The 18,378-nt window shown below is 44.3% G+C and overlaps 1 protein-coding gene across 1 annotated transcript in view; it reads right to left on the bottom strand.

Annotated features, from left to right (window-relative positions):
• The window catches only part of Tdrd12 (tudor domain containing 12), a 62,134-nt gene that overhangs the window by 31,116 nt on the left and 12,640 nt on the right, over nucleotides 1-18,378 (bottom strand). Inside the window, exons 10-14 of the mRNA XM_048329949.1 lie at nucleotides 17,324-17,421; nucleotides 15,478-15,554; nucleotides 14,674-14,754; nucleotides 2,971-3,031; nucleotides 2,191-2,298 (exon numbers count right to left, since the gene is read on the bottom strand). Of these exons, the coding sequence (XP_048185906.1) occupies nucleotides 2,191-2,298; nucleotides 2,971-3,031; nucleotides 14,674-14,754; nucleotides 15,478-15,554; nucleotides 17,324-17,421 (425 nt within the window). The remainder of the gene's footprint in view (nucleotides 1-2,190; nucleotides 2,299-2,970; nucleotides 3,032-14,673; nucleotides 14,755-15,477; nucleotides 15,555-17,323; nucleotides 17,422-18,378) is intronic.

The raw sequence follows: 18,378 nt of genomic DNA, 5'->3' as shown, positions 1-18,378 counted from the left end.
CTAGCATGCATGAAGCCCTGGTTCGATTCTTCTGTATCACATCAACAGAAAAGACTTAAGTGGTAAAGTGCTAGCCTTGAGCAAAAGAAGCTCAGGGACAGTGCCCAGGCCCTGAGTTCAAGCCCCAGAACTGGCAAAAAAAAAAAAAAAAAAGCTTTTCTAGCCAACTGTCATTGAAACTCCAATGTTCTGACAGTTCTCAACAACACTGCACCTTTTCCTGTGCTCCCTCCCCCAAATGCCCAGAGACTGCTGGCTCCGCCCTGTAAGCCTGGGAGCAGCTCTGGCTTTTCTTCCTGGGAGGACTTGTTTTATGGAGCACAAGTTTCCCGGGCTTTTGGACAAAGAGAATGTACACTTGTTTTCAGACATTCTGTCTGTGTCACTGATAACCAGAGTGTGGGTCTGCAGGTAAAGTGATTTTGCATCAGAATGCCCAAGTCCACATTCCATGGTGTTGCAAAGCAGGCTCCAGCCATTCTGATTCCTGGCCTCCTGCAAGCTAGGCAAGTGCTCTACTCATCCCCACCAGCCTTTCAGAACTTTTTTGTCAGTACAAGGGCTTGAACTCTGGGTTTTGTACTAGTGCTTGGCTTTTTTGCTCAAGATTGGTGCTCACCAGGCGCTGGTGGCTCATGCCTGTAATCCTAGCTACTCAAGAGGCTGAGATGTGTGGATCATGGTTCAAAGCCAGCCAAGGCAAAAAAGTGCCCATGAGACTCTTTTTTTTTTTTGCCAGTCCTGGGGTTTGAACTCAGGGCCTGAGCACTGTCCCTGGCTTCTTTTTGCTCAAGGCTAGCACCCTACCACTTGAGCCACAGCGCCACTTCTGGCTTTTTCTGTGTATGTGTTACTGAGGAATGGAACGCAGGGCTTCGCAATGCATGCTAGGCAAGCACTCTACCACTAGGCCATATTCTCAGCCTCCCCATAAGACTCTTGTCTCTACTTAACCACTCAAAAACTGGATGTGGCGCTGTGGCTCAAGTGGTAGAGAACTAGCATTGAGCACAAAGAGGCTCAGAGACAGTGCCCAGGCCCTGAGTTCAAGCCCCACAACTGAGAACAACAACAAGAAGACTGGCGCTCTCCCACTATAGTCTACAGCTCCATTTCTCTTCTTCTTCTTCTTTTTTTTTTTTTTTTTTTTGCCAGTCCTGGGGCTTGAACTCAGGGCGTGAGCACTGTCCCTGGCTTCTTTTTGCTCAAATCTAGCACTATGCCACTTGAGCCACAGCGTCACTTCTGGCCATTTTCTATATATGTAGTGCTGGGGAATCTGACCCAGGGCTTCATGTATATGAGGCAAGCTCTCTTGCCACTAGGCCACATTCCCAGCCCCCCATTTCTGTTCTTTTGCTGGTTAATTGAAGATGAGAGTTTCACAGACTGTCCTGCCAAGGCTGGCTTCAAACTGTGATCCTCAGATCTCAGCCTCTTGGGTAGATTAGGATGACAGGTGTGAGCCACAGGAATGTGACTAAGTTTTACAGGTAAGGATGTTTGATCAACTTATCAAGTCACACTACACTTCTATGAAATGGTTTTCAAAAATGGCTAAAAATATTACAACTCTGGCAACTTGTTGCTTCTTCCAAAGCCCCATTCAGAAGCACATCTTACAACTTATTTCAGAAAAGAATATTACATTATACAGTGGCTTTTCCACAAAAGTTACTCACTTAAAGGATGTTAACTTGGCCATAAGAATAAATAAGAAATAATTTAAGCTTAAGAGGGAATTTCAAAAGCAAAGAAATCATATAATACAATCTTAGAACTACTAAAAAACAATTCTAAAATTGGGTGCCAGTAGCTCAGGCTTGCGATCCTAGCTACTTAGGAAGCTGAGATCCAAGGATCACAGTTCAAAGCCAGCCCAGGCAGTAAAGTCCATGAGACTCTTTTCTCTAATTAAAACACCAAAAAGCTGGAAGTAGAGATGTGACTCAAGTGGTAAAGTGCCAGCCTTGAGCAGAAAAAGGAACTTCACTCAGGCCTTGAGTGTGATACACACAGCGTTCTACAGGACGGGGACTGTGGCTCAGTAGTCCAGTACCTGTGTAGTTAACATGCCTGAGGCCCTGAGTTCCATCACTAGCATCATGAGAAAAACAAAAACACCATTGCTCTCCATGTTAGAAAAAGCTAGAAATTTCTTCCTGAGTTGAGTTTTAGGTGCATTTTCACCTTTTTCAGGTCTGCGGACAGTGGTGATTTGTCAATGGTCAGGCAGGGCTCAATCTTGTTTCGGAGTACCATAACAGGATGCTGTGTGCCCAATGTCAACTTCTGCAACTAAACAACACATGTTAGACAACCAGGACCTACCACGAGACAGTAGCAGAGAATCAAGAACTTTACAGATCACATGTACAAAATCCTAGGTATGTAAAGTTCCCCAAACCCCAAAGTGAAAGGAAGATTATCTTACTACAGATAAGCTGGGAATGGAGCCCATATGAAAAGAGCTTGCTTATTAACATGTGCCTTGGGGTTCCATCCCTACTATCACAAGACAAAAAAAAAGAAGAAGAAAAAAAAAAGAAAAGCAGTTTCAGCCAGGCACTGGTGGCTTATGCTTGTGATCCTAGCTTCTCAGGAAGCTGAGATCTGAAGATAGCAATTCAAAGCCAGCCTAGGCAGGAATGCATGCGAGACTCATCTCCATTTAACCTCCAAAAAGCCAGAAATGAAGGTGTGGCTCAAGCGGTAGAGCACTACCCTTGAGCAAAAAGGCTTAGGGACAGCACCTATGCCCTGAGTTTAAGCCCCAGGACCAACAAAAGATTTAAAAAATTAAGGAACATTTCTTGAGCAGCAGTAATTTACTAGATAGTTGTTAAAAGCATGGCAAAGTTCAGGCAAAGTTCCCATCAGTTCCTCCAGTAATCTTAAGTCTGGAGAGAGGAAGATTTTCAAAGCCAAATTTTCCCGTCATTATAACTTTTTAGGGTTTGGAATAAATACCTGCTGCAGATCAGAGATTCCATCAGCTCTCAAAGGATCGGGATTTAAAAACTGCAATAACCTGTAAAATAGTTTTTTTTTAAGTTTCCTCAGAAGATGGCGCTGGCACATTAGGGAGGCACCCCAACTCGCTCCAACCAAATAGCAAGCTGGGAAACCCAACACCCAACACCCCATCAAGAGACCAGCAAAACCAACAACCTGAACAAACAGAGAAACACAAGAAATGAAAAAGAACAAAAAAAGAAGAGCCTATAACCTGCACAGAGCCAGAAAATCTCTGGGGTACCCCCCCCCCCCCCCGCCGCCCGAACAGGGCCAGGATGGGAAAGGGGACCCAGCGCCGGTAAACGGGACCGCAGATTGTCAGTGACCAGAGAAGCAACAGCCGAAAAGTCACGCCAGGAGTGCAGAGTCCAGACCGCAGGAACTCTGCAGGCACCAGATGGAGAGCAGACCGACCAAGACAGATGGCAGCGCCGGACTGGAGGTGCAGGACCGGAGGTGCGGGACTGAACGGCCGGGAACAGACAACAACAGCAGGGGAACCGGGCAGCACAGACGGGGAGAGCTGGGGCCACCCCCCAGCAGCCCAGCCCCGAAAAGCCCACAGCAGCGCAGGACACACACACAATCCAGGACCAGTAAGTTCTCCATTGCCCCCGCCCCGCCCCATCGGGAGACCAGCTCTAGCAGAGACTCAAACCCTACAAAGAAGCTAGAGCTCCCTCCCTCCCCCTCCCTACCCCAAGGGAACAAAGGAGCCCCATATCTGACGGCTCTAGGACCCTACAGCCTCTGGGAGGACACGGGAGCTAGCAAAGCCCCAGCTGAGGAGCCTGAACCTGGCCGCACCAGCCGCACCTCCCCCCCCACAAGCAGGGACCCAGGGACTGTTAGGCTTTGAAACGCCACCTGAGGCGCCCTGGTCCACACGGACTTTTTGAACAACAGTCACAGGCTTGCTGGTGTGCAATACCAGCCCAGCAGGGACACCTGGGCCCGAACACACGCCCCCCACCCCCACAGCGGAGGCACAGAGAGTCTGTGGGCACTAACCCGCGCCCAGACACTTGAACCTGCTGGGAACCACGCATACCGCCCCCCACAGCAGATTCGCGAGAGGGAACAAGCACCCTCCAACAACTCAGGGCAGCACGCCCCCAAAGGAAACACTAGAGCCCTCTTGCACGTGCCCCCCAGAGGGCCAGCGTGGGTCAGCGTGCTAGCCCTCCAGGAGGAGGATCTCCTGCCCAGCCCGCCGCGGGAGGGCACAAGCGGACAAGCTGCCCCCTCAGCAGCAACACCCGCTCTGATAGGTGCACTCTGCACAGGTGGGAAGGGCCCTCCAGCAGCAGTGCCCGCTCTGACAGGTGCACTCTGCACAGGTGGGCAGGGCCCCCCAGCGGCAGCACCCGCTCTGATAGGCGCACTCTGCACAGGTGGTCGGGCCACCCCTCAACAGCAACACCTGTTCCGACAGGCGCACTCCGCACAGGTGGGCAAGCTGCCTATCAGCGGCAATTCTCAAGCTGAGAGGTGAGCTCTTTTGACCACGGCACCTAGTAGGAAAAGAATCAAAGAAGAGAAAAGTCTCCACGCCACACTGAACCAGCGACCCACAAACTCCCATCAGGGACACACTAGGGTCAGCATAACACAGCGGCAGGGCACTGTCCTGCAGAGGAAGACACAGAACCTACCCACCACCAAGTGCAGTGAGGATGACCGCCTCGGCAACAACTGAGATGGTCATGCTCACCCATTGGGCAGTAAAGCTCAACAGCCAAACTCAAACCCAGAGTCAGGACACAAGTCTCCACTGACGGGCCAGCAGGAACCAGCACAAAGCCAAGCCTAGGTCGCCAGCTACAGATCTCCAGATGCGCAAATCACAAAGAAATATTACAAACTTCATGAAAGGTCAAGCCAACTCGCCAGCTCCAAAAAGTAGTAAAACTGAAGAGGAGATGGATAATAAAAAAACAACTGAGGCTATGATAGCAGAAATGATGGAAAGCCTCAGGAACAAATTCAGAAAACAATTCCAGGAGTTTAGAATGGAAGTGTTGAAGGACCTTCAGGAAGTCAAGAAAGAAATGGAAGCAAAAATGACTACAGTGCACTCCTCTGTAAAAGAAGACCTTAACAGGGGCTGGGGATATGGCCTAGTGGCAAAAGTGCTTGCCCCGTATACATGAGGCCCTGGGTTCAATTCCCCAGCACCACATATACAGAAAATGGCCAGAAGTGGCGCTGTGACTCAAGTGGCAGAGTGCTAGCCTTGAGTAAAAAGAAGCCAGGGACAGTGCTCAGGCCCTGAGTCCAAGCCCCAGGACTGGCCAAAAAAAAAAAAGTAACTAGGACAGCTCTCTGTTCTATCTGCAGAGCATGGAGTTTGTTCTGCAGAATTCACATGCTGACCACGTGTCCTAAGAAGCGAAATGCATGAAAAAATAGATTTAAAATACAACTCTTTAAAGGAAGAAATTTCCACCATGAAAGCTGATCTGGCAAGCATAAATAGCTCGCTGACATCCATAAACTCCATACTGGAAGCCACAGGACAAAGAATTGATCATATCGAATCCCGAATCTCTCTTTTGGACGATGATGCAGCTGAGGAGGACTAGAAAATTACCACACTCCAAGAAACAGTTAAACTCCAGGGCAGACTAATACAGGAGCTAGTGGACAAAGACAAGAGATATAATCTGCACATAATTGGAATGGATGAAGGAGAATACCAGAGCAGAGGGCTTCAACATATTTTCAATAGGGTTATTGCAGAAAAACTTCCCCAATCGCACAAGGGACCTCACCCAAGTAACTAAAGCCTATAGGACGCCCGGCAGACCAGACCCTAGAAAATCCTCGCCCAGGCACATAATAATCAAGACTTCAGATCTCAAGAAGAAAGAGCAAATTTTGAATGCAGCCAAAACGAAGAAAGAGCTATATTACAATGGTAAAAGGACCAGAATCACAGCAGACCTCTCCACACAAACCTACAACACACGAAGAGCGTGGAAGAACACAATCCAAGTCCTCCAGGCCAACAATTGCCAACCCAGAATTAGATATCCAGCAAAACTAGAATTCACCTTCGAGGGAAAAACCAGATCTTCCCATAGCAAAAAGGATCTAAAGGAGTATGTGAACAAAAAACCAGCCAAATTCTAAGAGGGGAACCCCACCCAACAGAAAATGTACAGGACACCCAGACAGAAACAGAAAGAAACGACAATAGCCAGAGCCCAACAGAAAGACCAGCTCAATAAAAACAAGGAAAAAAAGGAGAGGAAAAACAGGCTAACAGGAAAATGGAAGGGAAAAAACACTCGTATCCTTGATCTCTTTGACTATAAATGGTATAAACTCTCCAATAAAGAGGAGCAGACTGACAGAGTGGATCCGTAAACAAAAAGTTGCCATCTGTTGTCTTCAAGAGACCCATCTTACAGCAAGGGACAAAAACAGGCTCCGAATGAAAGGATGGAGCAAGATCTTCCAAGCAAACACACCTACCAAAACGGCAGGAGTAGCCATCCTGATTTCAGACAAGCTGGACTTCTCATTAAAATCAACTCAAAAAGAAGGGCACTACATTTTAATACAAGGGAAAATCCAGAATCAAGACATCACGGTGATAAATTTATACTCACTGAACAAAAGAGGCCCTATATATGTCAATCAAATTCTCACAGAACTACAGAACAAGATGGACACAAACACAATCATAGTGGGAGACTTTAATACTCCACTTTCTCCAAGAGACAGATCCAACACCCAGAGGATTAGCAAGGGAGCTGAGGACCTAAGTAACACCATATCCCAAATGGATCTGATAGATCTGTACAGAGTCTTTCACCCTACAGAGACCCAATACACATTCTTCTCAGCAGCCCATGGAACATACTCCAAAATAGATCATGTCATAGCCCACACAAAGAACCTCAGCAAATACAAAAGTATTGACATCATCCCATGTATTACATCTGACCACAGTGGAATAAAGGTAACCCTCAATAACAAAGGATACCACAGAGGATATACAAATACTTGGAGGCTAAACCCCTTACTGTTATCTAACACTTGGGTCACAGACCAAACTAAGGATGAAATTAACGAATTCATAAGCCACAACAACAACGAAAATACATCACAAAGAAACCTATGGGATACAGCTAAGGCAGTACTGAGGGGCAAGATCATTGCCCACAGCAATCACATTAAAAGAATGGAAGCAGAGCAGGTGAATAACCTCACGATGAAACTAAAACATCTCCCTGATATATGACTGTTAACAAAGGGAGACGGAGAAACAGTAGAGACCAAGTCTGTGAAACCAAAAACTGCTTGTCAAATAGTATTCCCCACAGGATTGGGGCAGCGACCCAACAGTATGTAACTAAAACCAAACAATTACTCAACATATAACGGTCAAAAATTGACCTCTCAGGGGAATACAATAGCTCAAAAGCTAGGTATGTACGTTCATATAAGACTACTGTCGACATATTGTCTAATATCAACATTACATTTAAAGCCCTAGGCGAACTTTCTTTGGTGTGGCCACGTGGCTACTGTATATATTCTTGATACATTGTATATTGTATATATGTCTACCTGACCTAGAGAAGGGATAGAAAAACAGGGCGTAAGATATCACAAGAAATGTACACATGGCCCTACTATGTAACTGTACCCTTTTTGCACAACACCTTGTCAAAAAATTTGTATTCAATTAATAAATAAATTAAATTTAAAAAAAAGAAATAATCGAATCTAAAATGACTAGGAGGAGAGAGATCACAAAGATTAAAGAAGAGATAAATCTGATTGAAAGCAGAATGACCATTCAACAAATAAATAAAACTAAAAGCTGGTTCTTTGAGAAAATAAATAAAATTGACAGACCCCTCGCAAGACTTACAAAAAAAAGAAGAGAAGAGACTCATATCCGTAAAATCAGGGACTCCACTGGAAAAATTACAACAAATACACACGATATTCAGAAAATCATAAGGAACTATTTCCAGAACCTCTACTCACTAAAAAACAATAATTTTACAGAAATGGATCAATTCTTAGAGAAGTACAAACTGCCCAAACTGAATCAAGAAGAAATAAATCAACTAAATAAACCAATAACTTACAGGGAGATACAGGGGGTAATCAAGAGCCTCCCAACAAAGAAAAGCCCAGGCCCAGATGGATTCACCAATGAATTCTACAAAACATTTAGTGAGGAGCTAATACCAATACTCCTCAAACTTCCGCGAAATAGAAACAGAGGGAGAGATCCCAAACTCATTCTATGAAGCTAATATTATACTCATCCCCAAACCAGGCAAAGACCCAACAAAAAAAGAGAACTACAGACCATTATCACTAATGAACACAGACGCAAAGCTCCTCAATAAAATATTAGCTAACAGGATCCAGAAACTGATCAAGAAAATTATACATCATGACCAAGTAGGCTTCATCCCACAGACACAGGATGGTTCAACATCCATAAATCTATTAATGTAATTCACCACATAAACAGAACTAAAACCAAGAATCACATTGTTATCTCAGTCGATGCCCAAAAAGCCTTTGACAAAATACAACATCCATACTTGTTAAAAGCTCTGGAGAGAACAGGAATAGATGGAACATTCCTTAAAACAATAAAAGCCATATACAACAGACCAACTGCTAATATTGTATTAAATGGAGAGAAACTAAAATCATTCCCCCTAAACTCAGGAACAAGACAAGGATGCCCACTCTCCCCACTTCTTTTCAACATAGTTCTGGAATCCCTAGCCATAGCAATAAGGCAAGAGGAGGACATCAAAGGGATCCACATCGGCAAAGAAGAAATCAAACTATCCCTATTCGCAGATGACATGATCCAAAAAACTCAGTCCCCAAACTCCTTCACCTAATAAACCAGTTTGGCAAAGTAGCAGGATACAAAATCAATCCACAAAAGTCAGCAGCTTTTCTGTACACCAGCAAATGTACAAGCAGAAAAGGAAATTATGGAAATAATTCCATTTACAGTAGCCAAAAAAAGAATAAAGTACCTAGGAATCAACCTAACCAAAGACGTGACGGACCTATTTAATGAGAACTATAAAAATCTAAAAAGGGAAATCAAAGAAGACACAAGGAGATGGAAAGACCTCCCATGCTCATGGGTAGGCAGAATCAATATAGTGAAAATGGCCATATTGCCCAAATTGTTATACAAATTCAATGCAATCCCCATCAAGATCCTAGCTACATTCTTCACTGAAATAGAGAAAGCAACCCATAAATTCATATGGAACAGCAAAAGACCTAGAATAGCCAAAGCAATTCTAGGCAAAGAAAAAGCAGTGCAGGAGGTATCACAATACCAGACTTCAAGCTCTATTGTAGAGCCATCATAACAAAAACAGCCTGGTATTGGTATAAAAACAGACCTGAAGACCAATGGAATAGAATTGAAGAAATAAAACCACACTCTTAACAGTCAGCTGATATTCGACAAAGGAGCTAAAGACATACAATGGAAAAAACATAGCCTCTTCAACTACTCGTGCTGGGAAAACTGGGCAGCCATATGCAGAAAACTCAAAGTAGACCCTAGCCTATCACCATGCACCAAGATCAACTCAAAATGGATCAAGGACCTCAACATCAGACCTGAATCCTTGAAACTACTAAAGGAAAGAGTAGGAAAGACGCTAGAACTTATAGGCACAGGAAGGAACTTCCTGAATAGAGTCCCAGGAGCACAACAGATAGGGGAGAGACTCGACAAATGGGACTACTACAAAATAAAAAGTTTCTGCACAGCAAAAGACATAGCCACCAAACTAGAAAGACAGCCAACCATATGGGAAAGGATCTTCACCAGCACAGCAACAGACAAAGGCCTACTATCCGTCATCTACAGAGAACTAAAAAACTAAGCCCCGGGCTGGGGATATGGCCTAGTGGCAAGAGAGCTTGCCTCGTATACATGAGGCCCTGGGTTCGATTCCCCAGCACCACATATACAGAAAATGGCCAGAAGTGGCGCTGTGGCTCAAGTGGCAGAGTGCTAGCCTTGAACAAAAGGAAGCCAGGGACAGTGCTCAGGCCCTGAGTCCAAGGCCCAGGACTGGCCAAAAAAAAAAAAAACAACCAAAAACTAAGCCCCTCCTAGCCCAATAAACCAATTATGAAATGGACAAGGGAGCTAAAGAAAGACTTCACAAGAGAAGAGATAAAAATGGCAAAGAAACATATGAGGAAATGTTCAACATCCCTGGCAGTAAAGGAAATGCAAATAAAAACAACCCTGAGATACCACCTCACTCCAGTTAGAATGACCTATACTCTGAGCTCAGGCAACAACAAATGCTGGAGGGGGTGCGGGGAAAGAGGAACCTTTCTCCATTGTTGGTGGGAGTGCAAATTAGTACAACCACTGTGGAGAACAGTATGGAGGTTCCTCAGAAAGCTCAATATAGACATACCCTATGACCCAGCCATACCACTCCTAGGCATCTATCCTATCTATCCACAGGCCTCAAGATATCAAAAAGATATCTGCACTTCCATGTTTATCGTTGCACAATTCACAATAGCCAAAATATGGAAACAACCCAGATGCCCCTGCACAGATGAATGGATCCAAAAAATGTGGTACCTATACACAATGGAATACTACATAGCGATTAGAAATGGTGAAATGTTGGTTAGAAATGGTGAAATATTGGTATTCGCAGGGAAATGGTCAGAACTTGAACAAATAATGCTGAGCCTAGAACACAGAAAACAAAGGGGCATGATCTCCTTGATATATGACTGTTAAGGTGTGGGAATGGGGAGACAGTAGAGACCAGGTCTGCGAAACCAAAAACTTCTTGTCAAATAGTATTCCCCACAGGTTTGGGTCAGTGACCCTACATTATGTAACTAGAACCAAACAACTACTCTACATATAAAGGTCAAAAATAGACCTCTTAGTGGATCACAATAGCTCAAAAGCCATGTATGTATGTTCATATAAGACAAGGATAAGCAAACTCTATTGTTGACGATACATTTAAAGTGCTAGGTGAATTTCCTTTGGCGTAGGCCACGTGGCTACTGTATATGTTTTTGGTACACTGTGTATTGTATATATGTCTGCCTGATCTAGGGAAGGGAAAGAAAAGCAGGGTGTAAGATATCACAAGAGATGTATACACTGCCCAATTATGTAACTGTACCCCTTTTGCACAACACCGTGTCAAAAAAATTTTTTTAATTAATAAAAATAAATAAATAAAGATAGAGAATGAATGAAATCTTTCAGACCAAAAAACGTTTCCTCAGATGAATTGTTATTTGAATTCTTTCTTGGCAGAGGTAAAACAGATAGCAAAGGAGTGCATGTTGTGTCACTTCATTAAGATACTACAGGACTGGGAATGTGGCTTAGTGGTAGAATGCTTGCCTAGCATACATGAAGTCCTGGGTTCGATTCCTCAGTACTACATAAACAGAAAAAGCCGGATGTGGTGCTGTGGCTAAAGTGATAGAATATTAGCATCCTTGAGCAGAAAAGCTCAGGGACAGCACCCAGGCACTGGGTTCAAGCCCCAGGACTGGTACAAAAAAGTCAGACCAGATACAACTTGTTCACTACCACCTCTGTTAGCTCAGAACAAAAGATATTTGAAATTCCTTTCCTTTAGACATGGCCCCAATCTCCATATGGGCACACATTGACAGCAGAGAACTCCCCAGCCATCTTCAGTGGTGGGGACTGGGGAAAACATGATAGTTTAAATACCTATATAATTTTCCCTCAAGCCTCATTCTTTTTTTTTTGGCCAGTCCTCGGCACTGTCCTTGAGCTTCATTTTGCTCAATGCTAGCACTCTACCACTTGAGCCACAGTGCCACTTCTGGCTTTTTCTATATATGTGGTGGTGAGGAATCAAACCCAGACCTTCATGTATATGAGGTGAGCACTTTTACTACTAGGCAATATTCCCAGCCCCCTATGCAGTGGTATTTAAACTGATGCTGAAATAATATTATAGTGAAATGTAGGCTAGGATCTACAGCCATTGCTAGAGCTTCTCTGGATTCCACCTGTATTGGGGGGTGGGAGAACAGATGAATATATAGAAACTTTTTGTCTTAAATAAATAGATGATACCAAGTAGGAAAATACTAAGATGCTTATTGGAAAACTACAAGGTTTAAACCACTCCACTCTCCTCCACCCATTCCAGTCGCGCACGTGTGCGCGTGCGTGTGTGTGTGTGTGTGTGTGTGTGTTAGTTATTTCCAGGGTACTGTCCCTGAGCTTCACTTCCAGCCTCTTTTGAGTAGTGTATTAGAGATAAGAGTCTCACGGACTTTTCTGCCAGGGCTGGCTCTGAACGGTGATCCTCAGACCTTACCTTCCTGAGTAGCTAGGATCAAAGGCATGAACACCAGCCCAGACACTTTAAGCTTAAGAGCAATCTCCCAGCATATCTGGCCACAGGATCAAAACTTTCTTCAAAAGAATATACAGGGGGGGCTGGGGATATGGCCTAGTAGCAAGAGTGCTTGCCTCCTATACATGAGGCCCTGGGTTCAATTCCCCAGCACCACATATACAGAAAACGGCCAGAAGCGGCGCTGTGGCTCAAGTGGCAGAGTGCTAGCCTTGAGCAAAAAGAAGCCAGGGACAGTGCTCAGGCCCTGAGTCCAAGCCCCAGGACTGGCCAAAAAAAAAAAAAAGAAGAATATACAGGGCTGGGAATATGGCCTAGTGGTAGAGTGCTTGCCTCATATACATGAGGCCCTGGGTTTGATTCCTCAGCACTACATATATAGAAAAGGCCTGAAGTGGCGCTGTGGCTCAAGTGGCAGAGTGCTAGACTCGAGCAAAAAGAAGCCAGGGACAGTGCTCAGGCCCTGAGTCCACGCCCCAGGGCTGGCAAAAATTAAAAAAAAGAAAAAAATATATATATATATGCCACTACCAACCAAATGGAGTGAGAAGTCATCTGCTACCCTCAGCATGTGCCTGAGGGACAGTGAAAACGGTCTCAGCTCCTGGTTATCTTAGGTAAACAGGGAGGATTCTTTTGGACACGTAAGAACTCAAGGGCAAGCTGCTGCATGCGGGCCCTGTTTTCTCAATGCAGACCCCAACACTCTCCCCACCATCCAAGGATCCAGGATTCCCATAGGAGAAAGTGACATGTAATCTGGAATGGGGAAGACTAGATTTCTAAGCGAGTTATATAGAGGCCTTAAATCTAACAAGCCATAGGCACTCACAGACTGAGCAACACACTAAGAAACAAGACACAGACCCCACATAGGCAGCTAAGGGAAGAGGGCTGATGGAGGCTTCTAAAGTAAGGCAGGCTTCTTACCAACATGCCAGCATCCCTGTGTCCCTCCTCTAAACTTGTTATTGTTACTTTCAGGTGTGAAGTCCTATGAACTTACTCATTCCCAATTGACCATCCTCGAGAAAAAGTGTCTCTTCTAGGGTGCCTTTGCTGCTCTGACCAGAAATAATGGACACACTGTTTCTCGGGCTTTGAACAGAGTATAGCCAATCCCAGGACTAACTGCTCTGGTCACAAAGATCACACCAAGGACAGGTTACCTTCCCCAGCCTGTTTTCTTAACCAACTGCTTCAGGGTTCCCTAGAGCTCCCAATACACAGAAAGAACAACCAATGTAGTTGCATCATGCCTTTTCAGTAAAAGCCATGTGGCAGAATGGGAGAAAAAAACCAAACTTTCTGATGCAAAACAGAAGGCAAGATAAAATTTCATGTTTAAAATAGCATGTTATAAAACTAGGAGTGAGGGAAAAGGCAACATTGTCCAAAAAGATATGTATTCTTTACCTGACTTATGTAACTGTAACTTTTACAATAACAATAAAAAATTGAAATGTAAAAAAATAAAAAATAAACCCATCTTTTTGCTTGAAAAAAATTAATAAAACAAAATAGCAGGTTACGAGTGTCACAAATGAGGAAAGACTTTCTGTTCTAAAGAAAACAGCCTGTCATCACACGAAAACCTGCAGGCATTAGGGGGCAAGACAAGCTGGTGGGGGGTGGTGAGGGGCAAATCAGAAGGCTGCGGAGCCATCTGAGCTGAGAACTCCACAGCAGCCTTGGGCCTAGAGCACAGTGGGAAGTTCATGGTGAGGAACCCATGCTGGGTCACAGGTGAGAGCCCAGGGGCCTTCGTGTGGCTTCTGGGTAACCCACAGGCCAACCCCAGAGATGTGCCATAAACTCTGTCACTCAGGTGCTGACAGAGAAGCTGGTGCATAGAATATGAGATTCTTTAACCTGGTAAAGGCATTATGATATAAACAAAAGTCTCAAGAAGAGATATAAAATATTCTTTGGATTTAATAAGTATAATATGAAATTATTACTGTTGCTAATAAGCAGGACACAGATAAATCTACAAAGAAAGCAACCACCACCCCACAAACCAATCAACAGGCCTAAATCATCACATAAAAGGATTCACCTCACCAAGGAGGTAAAAAGGGGTGAAAGCTCATTACACTGGAATAAAGTATCTGACAGAAGAATCCACCCCGGAGAATGAAGCCCACAGGGCTCTTCCTGGATGTTTGTTTTTGTTATGGGAACACCAATTTGAAACTAGTTTTATTAGAATTAGTTCAATTTAGGAAAAACGTCTTACTTCACACAGCCATTTTTCTCATCATAGTCTTTCTTTTCTACCAATCTCTGTGGCTTTTCATTTGGCTTCTGATTTAAAGCACTAGAAAGCAAAACCATAAAGAAGTTATTAAGATTTGTGAACTCATTTACTCCACTTCTGAAAATGTTTCCTGGTGAAGAACTTCAGCCCTTTGGCTCTATGACCTAAGTGATCTTCGCTAAGACCTTCAGAAGGTACAGGCTTGGCTCTGCAAGTATGAGATCAGTGCTGGCCACAGGGCCTGACCCCAATCACAGCTCCACACAGGAAACAAAACAATGAAACTTGACATATAGAATCCTCGAGTTTCTTGGGCTTTTTTTCCCTTACTTTATCTATTACTGATGATCTGAAGGTGTTCTGAGGCAGAATGCTTCCCTATTTCAGCCTTCTAGAGCACTATAACATCAGCCCGTGTATCCATGGGCTCCAGGATCTGCATGTTCAACCAAGCACAGGTTGGGAATATTTTGGAAAAATGTAACCTGCCTGTACTAGCAATGTACAGGCTTTGTTTCCTGTCATGATCTAAGCCAAGTAGGATAACAACTGCGTATATAGCATGTATGCTGTACAAAGTACAGTAAGTAATATAGAGATGACAAAGTATACAACGAGCATGTGGAGTGCAAGCATATGTAGATTTTGGTATCATCAGGGTTCCTGAGAACCCCAATACCATCACCCCACAAGTATATACATGCAGATAGATGCCTAGGGCTGAGTGTGTAAAACCCAGTACACCTTAGGCTCCAGTCAGATGAGAACATTTTCAGAATGTACCTTGCCGCTGGTATATCCGGATCTGCATATATGGTGATGCCTCTCTTAGTAGGCCAGTCTACTGAAGATTCAACACCCTGTAAACAAATTCAAAAAGAACATGTTTGCTAAACAGGACACAGAGTCTCTTGGAGCCAGCACTCCATGGTGGCTCACGCCTGTAATCCTAGCTACTCAGAAGGCTGAGACACAGAGGACTGCAGTTCAAAGCAGTACGGGCAGAAAAGTCCCAAGTAACCAACAAAATGCCAGGTTGGTGGTGTGGCTCAAGGGGTAGACCATTAGTTGGGAACAGAAAAGCCAAGTGAGAACATCAATGAAGTTCTAATTTCAATCCCCAATACCAGCACTTACAAAAAAAATAGTCTTGGAACCAAAATTCAGTGAAAAGTATTCTCATTAACAAGCATTCTAGGTAATCCTCCTGCACACAGATAAAGATACAAAACTGGGGATGGTCATGCCATCACTATCATCAATGGATAAACATCACCAACCACAGGTAGCTGGTACTGCAGATAATCAGCCTTTTAATGTGTTGCAATTTAAAAAGCTGGTAGCCAAGGGGCTGGGGATATAGCCTAGTGGCAAGAGTGCCTGCCTCGGATACACGAGGCCCTAGGTTCGATTCCCCAGCACCACATATACAGAAAACGGCCAGAAGCGGCGCTGTGGCTCAAGTGGCAGAGTGCTAGCCTTGAGCGGGAAGAAGCCAGGGACAGTGCTCAGGCCCTGAGTCCAAGGCCCAGGACTGGCCAAAAAAAAAAAAAAAAAAAAAAAAAAAAAAAAAAGCTGGTAGCCAAGTAAGTACTGAAATTAAGTATTAGAGTATTCCTGAAATGACAATTTTTACACACTTGCTCAAATGAGCGTAAAGACCCAAGTTTTTGTTTTTTTTCTTATTGTCAAAGTGATGTACAGCGAGGTTACAGTTTAATACGTTAGGACTTGGTACATTTCATGTACTGTTTGTTACCTCCTCCCACATTTCCCCCTCCCCCCTAAGACCCAAGTTTTTAAAGACAGGGTCTCCCTGCAGAGTCCTAGCTGACCTTCAACTTTTGATCTACCTGCCTCAGTGTAGTGAGGGCTTCAGATATGCATACGGGCTCCTGAGTGCTGGGACTGCAATTATGTGCCATCATGTCCAGCACACAAATATCCAATTTCATAGCCACCAGAAACAAAATTTTGGTAAGAGGAGAACTGAAGTTACTTTAAAAACAAAAACAAGTAGGGCTGGGGATATGGCCTAGTGGCAAGCGTGCTTGCCTCGTATACTTGAAGCCCTGGGTTCGATTCCCCAGTACCACATATACAGAAAATGGCCAGAAGTGGCGCTGTGGCTCAAGTGGCAGAGTGCTAGCCTTGAGCAAAAAGAAGCCAGGGACAGTGCTCAGGCCCTGAGTCCAAGGCCCAGGACTGGTAAAAAAAACAAAAACAAAAAACAACAACAAACAAACAAAAAAAACCACAAGTAAGCCAGGTGCCAGGCTGTAATCCTACTCAAGAGGCTAGGATCTGAGGATGGAGGTTCAAAGCCAGCCCCAGCAGAAAAGTCCCCGAGAGATTCTGATCACTCAAAAAACCAGAAGTGGTGCTTTGGCTCTAAGTGGTAGAGAGCTAGCCTTGAGCAAAAAGAGCTCAGGGACAGCACACAAGCCCTGAGTTCAAGGCCCAGGAGAACAAAACAAAACAAAAAAAAAAACAAGTAAACTGGAAATCTATTAATTTGGTCATGAATATAACCATGTTAGCCCCAAATTTCTGAATAGAAATCAGTTTTGGTTGTCAATATAATAGTGACAATACCAGCTGGATTTCAGTGAGTATTTAACAATGTAACCCTGGTTACTTCTCTCAGAGAGATGCAGCGCTGCTTGGCATCACAAGTCTTCTCAGGTGAGTCTCTCAGCGGGTCCCTGTCACATTTCATAGCTTTGTCTGAGAGAGAAAAAAGGTAATGGCTTAAAAAACAGATAGGAAAAGGACAAGAAAGAAGTATAACAGAAACAACTGTTAGAAACTCTTAATGCATGAAATGTATATGGAATAGGCTTCAGCATTAAACTTTATAGAAGAAGTGAAAGTTAAAAAAAATTGCTGGCCACTGGTGTCTCACTCCTGTAATCCTAGCTACTCAGGAGGCTGATATATGAAGGCAGCAATTCAAAGCCAGCCTGGGTAGAAACGTCCCTACAGGACTTTCATCTTTGAAAACTGAAACTCCACCTGAAAACTGGAAGTGGAGCTGTGGCTCAAAGTGGCGAAATGCTAGCCTTGAGCAAAAGAGCTCAGGAACAGCACCCAGGCCTGAGTTCAAGCCCCACAACAGACAAAAAAAAAAAAAAAAGAAACAGTTGTCAAAGCTCCTATACCTGCATATTAAGAATGAAATAGGGGCTGGGAATAAGGCCCAGTGGCAAGAGTGCTTGCCTCCTATACATGATGCCCTAGGATCAATTCCTCAGCACCACATATATAGAAAAGGCCAGAAGTGGTGCTATGGCTCAAGTTGGCAGAGTGCTAGCCTTGAGCAAAAAGAAGCCAGGGGCAGTGCTTAGGCCCTGAGTCCAAGCCCCAGGACTGGCCATTAAAAAAAAAAAAAAAGAATGAAACATCATTTGTTTCCTTCAGTGATGCAGGCTGTGTTTTCCAATGAAGGCCACAACTTTGTGTGCAACACTCAAGCTCTTCTGACTTCCACTGACAGATGGAATCTGTATTCCTTTCCCTCAGCCCCAACAGGTTTGGAAATAAACCTAAGCTGTAGAGGTTGCCAATATGCCACGTGCATGACCTGCCCTCTCCAGTGTATGCCGTGGCGTGCCGCAAGGAACCCACACAGCCACAGGGAAAGGTGCTTGGGCTGACAGCCCCTCCATCCCCCTGTTGTAGCTG

The sequence above is a fragment of the Perognathus longimembris genome, chromosome 20 (genome assembly GCF_023159225.1).
Source record: "Perognathus longimembris pacificus isolate PPM17 chromosome 20, ASM2315922v1, whole genome shotgun sequence".
In the NCBI taxonomy this organism is placed as follows: domain Eukaryota; kingdom Metazoa; phylum Chordata; class Mammalia; order Rodentia; family Heteromyidae; genus Perognathus; species Perognathus longimembris.
Note: the sequence above shows the minus strand (reverse complement) of the source record. Positions and strands in the feature narration are given on the sequence as shown.